Genomic DNA, 14268 nt, shown 5'->3' with positions numbered 1-14268 from the left:
AAGCGTCTGTAACCCAATGTACCACTGTATATATGCAGGGAAATGGTTTGCCCATTTTGTCTCAAGATATTGTCACTAAACCCGGCGCAGGAGTCCCTCAGGTTCCACCATTTTGAAACAGGGTGTCAGACTGAAACAAAACTCTGCCATGACTCTGCCTTTTTTTCTGGCCTAGGTCCAGCTGCCTCTTGAGAGCTTTGGCATTTTGGTTGGAGTTCTCCATCGGCGTTTGGACACCGGGTGTTATTTTGATTTAAGACGTCAGAGGAAAAATACGTAACTTTGGCGTGTCTTCACCCCCTTTTTTGGCACCAGTTTAGCCACCTCTCGAGATAACATTGCCATCGGTTCCCAACATTGGGGTGGGGGTTTCATTGATGTTTGGAAGACAGGCACCATTTTGAATCAAGATGGCAGACCAAAATGTGACCTTGGTGTGATGTCGCCCAGTTTTTGGTGACACAGAAATTACACTATCCATTAAAAAAATAATCCACGATATATATTTTTTATTTCTAAAAATACTTGGGCAGTGCCAGGCACTCCTCACTAACTTACATATAGATAAATTACAATGTTAGTAGCCTGAATAAAATAAACATGCATGTAAATGCATAAATGGGGAGGGGTAGCTCATAAGCCTAGCCAAGGGGGGAGAAGTTGCCCCCCCTATGAAGTAGAACAATAGAAATACTTAACTAACTGACCAATCACGTCGGTTATGCCCCCCTAACAAAAGTCCGGCCCTTCCCCAACAAAAATCCTGGCTACTCCCATGGTGGAGCTGTGTGTGTGTGTGTGTGTGTGTGTGTGTTTGTGAACAAGGAAAGTTTCCTGAACATTCAGCATGCAATGTTAATGTCCAAAAGTCTGGGTTTTGCTGCCCTCTGGTGTCCATAATATGCCATTGCTGCTTACATCTCTCCCCCCTCTTCCTTCGCTACTGTTGCTGTTGTTACCATAATGGTTGCTAATGTATCTTTTTATACCAACTGCGAATCGATCCCTGCACCTTTGAAATATTGCAGGGATCAAGAGCAATTTGTGTCGAGACTGTTTTGAATCTTTTCTGCTGGCTTCCGTTTTGCTTCAAAGCAGAAATTTGGCAATGTCAAATTCAATAAATTCCTGTTTCACAACCTCCTTATCCCAAGCAACAGCACCATCTCTCCATTTCTTTCCTTTTTCTTTTTCCGCTAAGGTTTCTGCTCAGAAATCGACAGAACATGAGTCCCAGTAGAGCAAGTGGACTTGAGAGAAAGTTTCCGTCTCTCTTTGTTTAATAGTCCTTAGGACTGGATTGTTAAAAAAATATTATTTATTGATTTTTCACAAAAAACTTTACAGATTTCAGCATGGATCATAAATTGCTTTATCCATTGGCTTCCCGTCCCCGCTTCCATGGTTTCCATATTTACCCCTAAATGCTGTATATTTCACATATAATATCCAATACATCCATGTTAACCTATTGATCTTTATAATTAACTCTCTTAACATTCCAAGTCCTGCTCATGTCAAAAAGTCTCAATTAAAAGTCTCTAGTCCTCAAGGAACTTTTCAACATTTTGGTCTCTAATCTTTGCTGTTAATCCTGCCAGTTCTGCATACTCCATTGTATTCAAAAGCCAATCTTCCTTTGTTGGAACCTCTCCTTCCTTCCAACATTTTGAACCAGAGGCATGAGTTTTGAACATGGCCCTCCAGCCCCCTCCATCTGGCCCTCAGAACTCTCCCCAGGCCAAATGCCTCACTGTTCTCCCCATCTTTGGACCGTGAATGGTTCTCCTTAGCTGTTATGTGTCCTTGGACTCCAAAAAATGCTTTTTGTCTGCTTGGAAGGAAGATTGAGATGGCTGTTTGCCCCATTAAGGGCAGGCAAATCTATCAATTTCAGTTTCTCATTTTTCCATCTTAAGTTCATTTCTTCTCATTTCCACATCAGTTTGCCAAGGTTTTTTGTTTTTTTAAAACATCTCCTCATGAAAATGTAACAAGCATCTAGGTGCATTTTTTTTCCTGAATATACCCATTTTTTAATTCAATTTTCTCAAACATATATACAGGAGTGCTCTGATGGTGTTTCCTGCTTGGCAGGGGGTTGGACTCGATGGCCCTTGTGGTCTCTTCCAACTCTATGATTCTATGATTCTATGGACTTTCTTCATGATCTAATGCATCTTGGTATGCTATTTTCACTCACACAGGCATTTTTAAGCACACCCTAATGCATGGGTAGGCAAACTAAGGCCCAGGGCCCGAATCCTGCCCAATCGCCTTCTAAATCCGGCCCACGGATGGTCCAGGAATCAGAATGTGAATGTAGAATGAATGTGTCCTTTTATTTAAAATGCATCTCTGGGTTATTTGTGGGGCCTGTCTGGTGTTTGTACATGAGTAGAATGTGTGCTTTTATTTAAAATGCATCTCTGGGTTATTTGTGGGGCATAGGAATTCATTCATTTCCCCCCCTTCAAAATATAGTCCAGCCCCCCACAAGGTTTGAGGGACAGTGGACCGGCCCCCGGCTGAAAAAGTTTGCTGACCTCTGCCCTAATATATACAGTTCTGAACTCATCATTTGGCAGCAGAAGTGTCCTGCAAAATTGGAATAAGTGGGTGGCTTTTTTTCCTTTCAAAGGTTTCGCTTTGCGTATCGCTTTGGCAACTGTGGATTAGATAGGCCTGCTTTTAAATGCTAACTGAACCTCAGGCCTCTCCCATTCCTAGTCCCCATCACCAGCTGCTCTCTAGCTGGTAATTTGCCCCTGACTGCAGGGCTCTGGGCTTTATACCTGAGCTGCAGCCCCTACCTGCAGCATGATGCTTGTTATTCCTCCAAAAAGATGCTGGCAGCAACAAAGGGGAAATGGTAGGGACTGGCAGTTATGTCCTGCCCTCTTTCCCAAACTCCCAGGTGCTATGGGAGCTCCTCCTGTCTGCTATCTCCCCACTCCACTCCCTGGGATGTGTTTTGCATCATGTCATTGATGCAATAATATTGCACAAGTGATAGAAGGCTGTCCTTCCACAACAATTCTGCTTTATTAGTTGTTCTGCGATGCTTCTACAGTGTAACCACTGGAGAGCACTGTTGTTCTACAGCACAATGGAACTGGGACAAGAACACCCCCTCTCAATATTACATTTGTTTCATAAAATCCACAGACGGCTTGACTGTTGTTAAAACTCCTCAAAACGGTTTAGAAAGACAATAAAACAATAGAAATATAAGCAAAAACAACCCTTTAAAGCTTTCAAAAGACAAAATCAGCAGTAAACGAAAAATGGATTAAAACATACTACATGTCTGAGTAAGGTAAAGGTAAAGGGACCCCTGACCATTAGGCCCAGTCATGGCTGACTGGGGTTACGGCGCTCATCTCGCTTTATTGGCCGAGGGAGCCGGCGTACAGCTTCCGGGTCATGTGGCCAGCATGACTAAGCCACTTCTGGCGAACCAGAGCAGTGCACGGAAACGCCGTTTACCTTCCTGCCGGAACGGTACCTATTTATCTACTTCCTCTTTGACATGCTTTTGAACTGCTAGGTTGGCAGGAGCAGGGACCGAGCAACGGGAGCTCACTCCGTCGCGGGGATTCGAACCGCCGACCTTCCGATCATCAAGTCCTAGGCTATGTGGTTTAACCCACAGTGCCACTCGCATCCCTACATGTCTGGGTAGGCTTGTCTAAACAACAGTGTTTTTAACAAGGGCTGAACAGAGTACAGTGAAGGCACCTACTTGATGTCAACAGGCAGGGAGTTCCACAGTGTAGGTGGTGCCACACTGAAAGATTGATTTCTTATGAATGCAGAATGGTTATTAAGGAGTACCCGGAAAAGTGCCAGTTCTGCAGATCAGTGTGTGTGTGGGAAATCCTCATGAAAATTCACCAGCATTTCGGTGCTAATTTCTCCCAATAAACACACTTCTGTATGTAGTTTTGACTAAAGAACACATTTTTGCGAGCAAAGTTTCCTAACAATGAATTTTTGTGTGTCGTTTTCATTAGTGCATTCATTAGTAGGCATTCTTTACCCTGGTGTATGCATTTTTGCAAGCCCTGGTCTGTCAGAGAACTGCATTGCGAAAGTTCAGAGAAGTGTGAATTTCGAAGGATGGCTGTGTTTCGATTACCATATTGCTTCTGAAGGTGTAAATCTGGTAGATTCACTTTTATTTATTTATATTTTTTCATAAAGTTTTATTTGGTTTTACAAGTTCATTCACACAAATAAAATTCTTGCAATTTTTAAAATTAGAACAAGATTCTTCCGAATCTTAGGACTTCTCTCCTCCTCTCCGTGGGTTCTTTAAATACCTTTGCCAACTGCATATGATAAACTCATCCAAATTACAGTCCTCCATTATATCCAAAGTCTTTGTGACCTTGCAAGAGTTATTTAAAGCCTGTCAAAGAGTTCAAGTGTTTACAGTGTTCTTTTAGATACAGTCTATATTTGTCCCATTCTCTATTGAAGTTTTGATCCTCCCAATTTCTGATTTTCCCAGTCAGTCTTGCCATCTTTGCATAGTCTAGTATTTTCATCTGCCAGTCCGCTTTCTTAGGTATCTTATCAGTTTTCCAACTCTGAGCAAGCAGCATCCTTGCAGCTGTACATAAACAGTCTTTTCAATTCATTCGGTATCTCTGCACCTACAATTCCTAACAAAAGGGCTTCTGGTTTTTTAACAAAAGTTATTCTAAACATTTTAAAAAGTTTATTATATATCGTTTCCCAGAATTCCTTTATTGTTTTACAGTTCCACCACATATGATAGAAGGTGCCCTGGAAGATTCACTTTTAAATGTGAATTGAATTGAGTTCCTTCCCCATCCCTACATGTACATGACTGGCCCTGACAATGCAGTGAAAAACAGAGAGTTAATACAGGTGACGGATCATGCTCTGCTCCTGCGGTATCACTTCCCACCCCAGACCTTGGTTTTGGTGACCATCTTCCATATGGCAACTTTGATTTCGTTGTTCCTCAGGGTGTAGATCATGGGGTTCATTAAGGGGAAGACCACGGTGTGGAAGATGGCGACCAACTTGTCAAGAGCGAAGGCCTGGAACGGGCGGCAGTACATGTAGATTGCGGGAGCAAACATGATGAAGACGATGATGATGTGGGTGACGCACGTGGAGGCTGTCTTGCCCTTCCCTTTGGTGGAGCTGGACCTCACCTTGGACAGAAGGGCCCCGTAGGAGATGAGGAGGAGAATGAAACATATCAAAGTGGCCAAGCCGCTGTTGAAGAACATGACAAACTCCAGGTTGTATGTGTCGGTGCAGGCCAGCTTGATGATCTGGTTGATGTCGCAGAAGAAGTTGTCCAGCTTGTTTGGGCCGCAGAAGGGTAGCTGGATGATGGGAATGAACTGGATCAGGGAATGCATTAAGCCAAGGAGCCACACGGTTGCAACCAGTCCCCAGCAGAAAGCTTTGCTCACCACGTTGCCATAACGCAGAGGGTGGCAGATGGCCACGTACCGGTCAAAGGCCATGCCAATGAGGAGGAGGAATTCGGCCGCTCCCAGCCAGTGGAGGAAGAAGATCTGGGACATGCAGCCCCAATATGAGATGGCTTTCCGCTGTGAGTACAGGTCAGACAACATCTTGGGCGGGGTGACTGAACAGTAGCAGAGGTCTAGGAAGGCCAGGTTGCCCAGGAAGAAGAACATGGGGGAGCTGAGGCGGGGGTTGCTCAAGATGGTCACAATGATGAGGATGTTCACAGGCAAGATGAGGGTGTCAAAGAAGAGGAAGAGGACAAAGAGAAAGAGCTGGACCTCCCTTCTCTGAGAGAGACCCAGCAGCACAAACTCCTTCACCATTGTGGTGCGGTTGCCCCGCTCCATCCTCTTGAGGTTGCCTCCTGCAACAAACACTCACACACATCCTCACACTGGAAGGACTGCAAGCTGTACACAAATCAGAAATCACCAACATGAAACAGCTTCTAAAACCTGGATCCGCTAGAGAGGACAAGGTGCAGACTTGAGGGATTTACTTTGAATTTAACTAAAAAGGGTGGAAAGCTTCAGGCTTGGGGACTGAATGTGACCCCAAGGCCTCGCTATCTGGCCCTTGGAATTCTCTGCTGGTTGACTGGTCTTGAAACAGTAGACCAGGCTCCCCCAACCTGGTGGTCTCAAGATGTTCTTGGACAACAGCTCCTCCTTTCAGCTAAGAACAAGCGTATTGCCTGCCAGGTTTGTTTGACCACAAAAAAACAGGGGAGAATGAGTCATAGATTTGTTAATGGAATCTATTGTAAGATTGGAGGGCTTGACAGGAGAGGTTCAATGGGCTCGATGGACTGCTTAAAGTTGGTCAAACATAGAATCATAGAACTGTAGAGTTGGAAGAGACACCAAGGGCATAGCTGTCAACGTTTCCCTTTTTTAAAGGGAAATTCCCTTATTCTGAATAGGATTCCTTGCAAGAAAAGGGAAAAGTTGATACCTATGACCAAGGGTCATCCTAGCAATACAGGAATCTTGCCCACAGTTGCCACTGAAGCATGTTGGTCAGGCATATCCATTTGTGATGTAAACTTCAGGAAATGTATTAACGTGGGAACTAAATCATTAAGCAATTGTATCTCGATGCAGGATGATTGGGGGGGGGGAGTGTTCTGAAAAGAACAAGCAGAGAAGGGAGAAGACCCTGCGCCCAGCTCAAGATGGGGGTGGATATGTGTTTGCGAATGAAATGAACAGAACAGAGTGCATTTGTATGAGAGAGAAAGGCACAGAGAGCTGAGCTTGGGTGCTGAAAGCATCTCAGGGGCTTGGCTGTCACTTTAGAGATCTGATGTGGGAGCCATGTGAAAAGTACCATATTTTTTGCTCTATAAGACTCACTTTTTTCCTCCTAAAAAGTAAGGAGAAATGTGTGTGCGTCTTATGGAGCCAATGCAGGCTGCGCAGCTATCCCAGAAGCCAGAACAGCAAGAGGGATCACTGCTTTCGCTGCGCAGCAATCCCTCTTGTTGTTCTGGCTTCTGAGATTCAGAATATTTTTTTTCTTGTTTTCCTCCTCTAAAAACTAGGTGCGTCTTATGGTCTGGTGCGTCTTATAGAGTGAAAAATATGGTGCTTAGGTTCTATGGGCAATTTGTACGTCTGTAAATATTTACCAAATGCCCACAAACCTGCAGTAACCTCCTTCCAAAGAGAAGCAAACCCAGGTTAAGTGTAGCACCCTAAGAACATTTCACCATCCAGAGATACGCTTCCCACGCAGAAAATCTCAGAATTCAATCCCCAGCATGTTTAAGGAATGTAAAGTAGTAAGTGGTGTGAAGGACCCCTTGTTGGAAGCCAAGAGTCACTGCCTACCAGAACAGACATTACTTGGCCAGATGGATAAATGGTCTCACTATAAGACAGCTTCATTTATTCCTATTCGAATGAGCTCCAAACACTGAGCTACAGCATGCGCAGTAGACCATTGCAGGAGCAACATGCTGACAACCTCCATTTGCAAGAGCTGCAATTGAAATAATAGAATCATAGAATTGGAAGAGACCCCAAGGATCATCTAATCCAACCCCCTGCAATGCAGGAATATGTAGCTGTCTCACACAGGGATTGAAGTAGCAACCTTGGCATTATCAGCAGTTTGCTCAAACCAACTGAGCTGTCTGGGAATATAGTGCACTCTTCCTATGTCTGATGTACTTCCTAGCAAAGAGGGGAGATTGTTTTGCCCGCTGTTCATTGTGTGATGGATGAACATAAGATGAGTCCTGCTGGATCAGGCAAGTGGTACATCTAGCCCAGCACCCTGTTCTCACAGTGCTCAAGCAGATGTCTAAGGGAAGACCTGAGCACAGCAACACCCCCCCCTCTGTGGTTTCCATCATCCATCGACTGGTATTCAGTCTTCAACAGTGGAAGTAGAACACAGCCATCAGGGTTAGGAGTCACTGATAGCCTTATCCTCCCATAGATAGATGGATGAATGAATGAATGAACGAATGAATGAATGAATAAATTAAAAAATAGCTTATGACCTTCTCATGGGCATCTGGGAAAAGAAAAGAAGCCAGGGCTATTGCATCTTTAACAGTTGTCTAGGAGAGGGAATTTCAGCAGGTATAGCAGGAATGAGAAGCTGAAATTCTCATTACCGACGAAAGAATGGCAAATGAAATTAGATAAATTAACAGGAAGGATTTGAAACCTGCGGGATCAGAGATTCTTAGAAGACTGGAGTAAATATCTGAGCTATTTGAAAAGCAATTGTAATAAGCAGATTACGCTAGTAGGACTGCAAGAAGTTCTGTAAGGAGGATTATATGAAATATTGCAAGGAAGAGAGTTATTAGTTAATGGCAATTAAAAGTAATAGAGAAATTAAGAAATGCAGAATAAGTGATAAAGAACGGAAAATCTTCAGAGGTTGTTGACGGAAGTCTAAAATATTGTATAAGATAAGAAGTTATGTTAAAGGACTGTTGGAAATGATACATTAAATATATATATAAAGAGAAGCTGAAATTCTCTGTTCTGTGACCTATTAGAGCAGGAGGAGCCCCATCCTGAATTTTCACCCGGTTTCCTGAACCAGACCTAGACATGCTTTCCACAAGGCAGCTGTGTCATAGTCTTGGCCCTTTCAAAATAGTTTAAAGCTCAAACAATCTTAGGTTCAAATAAGACACAGGTAGACACTGGAGGCATGGTTGGTTAGCAGAATAAGATGTGAAGAGAGAGAGAGAGAGAGAGAGAGAGAGAGAGAGAGAGAGAGAAAGAGAAAGAGAAAGAGAAAGAGAGAAAGAGAGAATCAATGAAGGAAAGGCAGAAGAGGAGCATCAGTAATGACTTACCATGCAGGATCTTGGTGCGACAAGAGATGCCCTTAGTTGGCCACAGGTCTTCACACCTCCCAATACTAAATCAGCTCCTGCCCCATGAGAATCCCTTGAATGGGAGAACGGATCTGCTCCATGTTTAGACCTGGAAGGAAGCCCAACTTGGAGTTCAGGGAGCTTGTTAAAAAGAAAAAGAAAAAAGATAGTGGCTGGGTTTGCAAGTGATGGCAGCATCCCCCAGGATGGGAAGGTGGGAGATGAATCAAGAATGAATCCAGATTGGAATGAGACTTCACTTCCGCAGCAGTGTACAATGTTATAGGATTGGAGGGTCAGTGTGGGTGACATTTCTGGTTCCCTTTCAGTCTTACGATCATGTAGCTGTGAGGTTTAGAAGCTAGTGAAAGGACACATTGAATTAGGGCACGTGTTACAGCATTAATGACCATGCCAATCTGCCTGGTTGCTAAGCAATAGCTCCACCCATCTCACTCTTGTACAAAAGTTGAATTCATATTTATTCCTTTGCCCACTTTTGCTTCTGGCTTTGCCCAACACTAGTGTGTGGCCCCCAGAAGGTTGCACAGAAGCTAATGTGGCCCTCAGCCTGAGAAAGATTGTCCACCTAGGCTTATGCTTTGGCAAACCCACTTCTTCAAACTCCATCACTATTTACTTTATTTCATTTCATACCCCAAAATCTGTGTTTGCCCATCAGCTTCCACATGGCTTGTTTGATCTCCATGTTCCTCAGTGTGTAGATCATGCGATTCATTAGGGGGAAGACTACAGTGTGGAAAATGGCCACCACCTTGTCGAAGGGATAGTCCTGGAAGGGACAGCAGTAGAGGTAGATGATGAACATGATGAAGATGAAGATGATGTGGTGATGCAGATGGAGGCAGCTTTGCTCTTCTCTTGGTCAGATCCTATCCTCACCTTGACCAGAAGGGCTCCATAGGAGATGAGGAGAAGGATAAAAGTTGGCCAGACCACTGTTGAAGAACATGATGAACTCCAGGATGTGGGAACCTGTGCAGGCCAACCTGACAATCTGGTTAATGTCACAGAAGAAGTTGTCTAGCTTATTGGGACTACAAAGGGGGAGTGGCATGATAAGGATAATTTGGATGACGGAGTGCACAAATACTAGACACCATGATGCTAGGGCCGAAATGCAGTAGACTGCTCTGGCGACTAGACTGGTGTAGTGCAGCAGGTGACAACAGGCCACATAGCAGCCAAGGGCCATGGCAATGATAAGGAAGAACTCGGACCCACCAAGAAAATGGAGGAAGAAGATCTGGGCCATGAAATCCTTGTAGGAGATCGTCTTGTGGTAGGAGAAGAAATCAGCAAGCATCCTGTCTAAAACTCTGGAGAGCCACAGCCAATCAGTGTGGAAAATATTGAACTAGATCAGGCACCCCCAAACTCGGCCCTCCAGATGTTTTGGAACTACAACTCCCATCATCCCTAGCTAATAGGACCAGTGGTCAGGGATGATGGGAACTGTAGTCCCAAAACATCTGGAGGGCTGAGTTTGGGGATGCCTGAACTAGATGTTCCAGTGACTCAGTAGAACATAGTTTCCTATGTACCCATGTAAAGAAAGAAAAGCTTAAGCTATGATGTCTGTTACATTAACTATGACTTGAAGGACTTGCCACAAAATGCTGCAGAACATCATGCTTGGGGACCAAATGCAACTCCATCTGGCCCTTGAAACTCTCCTCAGGCCACACCTCCTTTTCTCAGGCCACACCCCTCACACACACACACCCCAACCGGTGGATTTTGCTTGGCTGGAATGTGGCCATGAACTCTGCTAATACCTCATGCTCGTCTGGTTGGGGGATGGAGAAGGGTGTGTGTAGAAATGGGTCTACTATACAAATGTGAAATTTCCATTCACTTCTCTGCCCGCTTTTGCCACAGGTCCACCACTGGCCCTTGGAAGTTTTGCTAGATGCAAATGTGGTTCCAGGGCCAAAATAAGTTCCCCCATCCCTGCACCTGACCCACTGACTTCTTTGTAGCTATGGTACTTTTGGGTACCTTTCTTTTAGATGGGTACTGTCAGGGAACTGCCATCAGCTCAGAGGCGAGAAATAGAAGGGCAGTTGTGTTACAGGGAGCCTCTGAAAATCTTGCGAAGCAGTTTCTCTTCTGGGGAGGAGGAAATTCCCACCTCTAGTGGGGAAGAGGTGCAAGGACCAGAGGATGCTCGTGGGAGCCTTAACACAGCTCCTGGGCAAAGCGGACAGGAGGGAAACATGCCCTTGCCATCACCCATCCTGCACAGTAGCCTAAGGCGCAAAGAGGGAAGTAGGAGGTTGGGGGTAATGAAACTCTTATGTTGGGGGAGGTCCAAGAAAAGACCGCTCCCGGATTCTGTTAGCGCTTGAGCCAGACCTGAGCTTTGAGGCTCTTCACTAAATAGTTTGCGCCAAAATAAAAACCTGTAAAACACAGGTTTTGAGTCCTGCCTGGTTACTCTCGAGCAACCGCAACAGCCATCTGACAGGTACTAAGTGCATTGCAAGCAGCAATTGACATTCCGGCTGATTTTCTTGCAATGTCTCCCTGGACTCAGTTACATTAATAAAGATACAGCAATTTGAATGCACTATAAACATACAACACCAGATGGCGCCAGAGAACAGGAAATTTTAAAACACACTTTTTCATAGAGATTTCTTTCTTTTTTTATAATGATCTAATCTCTGACTTATTTATAGCGCTTTTTTCCCTGTGTCTAGATCCATCCCCTGTTAATTATTCATTTGCGGCACACTTTTTCAGTGCCAGAAGAATACTGACAGCCTAGAGCTAACGCAACACTTTCTTGACTGCAATTCATGCCAAATGTGATTGTGAAAATCTCCTGCACTTCTGGAACCCAGGGCAGCTGATGTTCTATCTTGTTTCCCCAACTGCAGGCTCTTTACTGTAGTTCACATCACTTTTTTTTTTTTTTTGGCATATTGTGGCCTGGATGATTGGATGTGTTGAGTACTGCAAATTTATTCATTTTAAAAGTATATAGCTTCATCCTTCATTGGTGCCAATACTGTGGCAAGTTGCAACACAAAACCTCATTGATAAAACAGTAAACTGAGGGTTGTCACTCCTTTTAGGTCCCATGGGCACATTTGGAGTTCTGGTCAACTGCTGTGAAATTATATTTCTGGTATAATTTATATTAGTTTCACAGTTATATGCTTCACTGCTGCATGGTCTGCCAGCCACTTGGAACTGTGCTTAGCCACAAGTCCCTATGCACTATGTATGCATTGGATGAAGTAATCAATGTCTGTATTCTGATTTCTTTTTAAAAGCTCATTCTGCTTTAAAGGCTTTGGAGTGGGCAACAACACTTAAAACTGAGCCGAACCAGACAGAAAAAAATTAAAGCATTATTTTTAATGTCAAAATACTGTAATATGAACCTCAAATTTTAATTTACACCATACTAGCTCAAATGCTAGCTATGAAGGACCAACCTGACCAAGAAAGGCTTTGGGTGTTTCAGAAACAAAATGATCTTGCTCAAACATTTGGTGAGTTTCCAGTAGAAGAGAGTTTCCTGGTTTTGGAGAGGTCACTGGAACGCCATTGTGTGGACATGGGGTAGTAGCCAACATTAAACATACTCAGAGTAAACCTACTGAATATAATTGGCATATCTAACTTTGGTCCATTAATTCCAATGGGTCCATTCTGATAATGAAGTCATAGGAAGCTACTCTATAGTTGTGCGTTTGAATGAGAGTGAAGATCCTAGATGACCTGTTTATTGAGTATTTGTCCTGATTGGCTTACACAACATTTATGTGGAAGTATGACCATGTCTGACCTTTATGAAGCATCTCCTTTGATTTGTTTGTGGGGAGGTTATGAAGGCAGTGAGCATCCATTCATTCTGATGTTTGTGCCTTTCCATTTATCATTCATTTATCACACTTTTCAGTGCGTTTCCCAAACTGCAAAAACCTAGTCCCCCTGTCCCAAAGAGGTGGATTTGTTTCATTAGACCCCACCATTAAACCAATTCACTTTAATGGAGAAAATCCAAATTCCTGACTTGAATTCCCTCCCACAAAACACTGACAGTCTGAAGGTGACCTCAGCCCCTGGTTTCTCAGTTCAAGAGCCTCCAGTACAAGACCAAATCATAGCAAAGACACTCAACTGATGCTCTGTCAGTGACATCAGGTCTCAGCACCTATGTTCTCATTCCAGGCTCCTCAATATCAGTTGCTGGATTTGGGGGCTGAAGAAGAGCAGATGGTAAGTGCTGCTCTTAGAGCAGAGATGGAAAGACTTCAGCCTTCCAGATGCTGTAATACTAACATCCCATCAGCCATGACAATTGGCCATGCTGTTGAGGTTAATGGGAAGTGGAGTCTAACAACATCTGGAGTGTCACAGGTTTCCGATACCTGTCCTAGAATTTTTATGAGTCCTGGTCAAACCAGAGAGCCATTTTTGCTTAACAGTCTCCTTATGGCATGCTTAATCTCCTTGTTCCTCAGCGTGTAGATGATGGGGTTCATCAAGGGGAAGACCACAGTGTGGAAAACAGCCACCACCTTGTCAAAAGAAAACTCCCGGAAAGGGTGACCGTAGATGTAGATGGCAGGACCAAACATGACAATGACAATGATGATGTGGGTGATGCATGTGGAAGTAGCTTTGTTCTTCCCCTCAACAGAACCCATTCTCACCTTGAACAGCAGGATCACATAGGAGATGAGGAGGAGGATGAAACAAATGATGGTGGAGACACCACTGTTGACAAACATGAAGAACTCCAGGGCATAGGTGTCTGCGCAAGCCAATTTGACGACCTGAGTGATGTCACAGAAGAAGTTGTCAAGTTCATTGGGGCCACAGAAAGGGAGTGGGACAATGAGGAGAACTTGGATGATGGAGTGGACAAAACCTAGGCACCAGGATCCCACCACCATGGCACTGCAGACTGGCCTGCTTACTATGGTGGCATAATGCAATGGGTGGCAAATGGCCACATAGCGGTCAATGGCCATGGCAATGAGAAGGAAGACCTCTGACCCTCCCAGCAAGTGGAGGAAGAAGATCTGGGCCATGCAAGCCTTGTAGGAGATGGCCTTGCGGCTGGAGAAGAAATCAGCAAGCATCTTGGGAGGGGTGACGGAGCAGTAGCAGATGTCCAGAAATGCCAGGTTGGCCAAGAAGAAGTACATGGGGGACCCCAATCGGGTGTCACTGCGGATGGTCATGATGATGAGGATGTTTCCTGGCAGGATCAGACAGTAGAAGAGAAGGAAGAGGAAGAACAGGAAGAGCTGGGCCCCTCGTGCCTGGGAGAGACCCAGCAGAACGAACTCTTTCACCATGGAATGATTCCCTTGCAGCATCCTTCCAGAAGCCTATAACATTAGGGCATAGAGACA

The 14268-nt window shown here is 44.4% G+C and overlaps 1 protein-coding gene across 1 annotated transcript; it reads right to left on the bottom strand.

Moving 5' to 3' along the window:
- Nucleotides 1-4349: 4349 nt before the first annotated feature.
- On the bottom strand, nucleotides 4350-14268 carry LOC308461351 (olfactory receptor 4N2-like). The gene is made up of 3 exons (XM_080978205.1): nucleotides 13561-14268; nucleotides 8846-9007; nucleotides 4350-5369 (listed from the first exon to the last, which is right to left on the bottom strand). The coding sequence occupies exons 1-3, from the start codon at nucleotides 14230-14232 to the stop codon at nucleotides 4929-4931; spliced, it is 1275 nt and encodes a 424-aa protein (XP_080834331.1). The 5' UTR covers nucleotides 14233-14268; the 3' UTR covers nucleotides 4350-4928.

Source organism: Podarcis pityusensis, assembly GCF_964106645.2.
Source record: "Podarcis pityusensis genome assembly, chromosome: 13".
NCBI lineage: Eukaryota > Metazoa > Chordata > Lepidosauria > Squamata > Lacertidae > Podarcis > Podarcis pityusensis.
The sequence above is the reverse complement of the archived record's forward strand: the minus strand, read 5'-3'. Positions and strand labels throughout refer to the sequence as shown.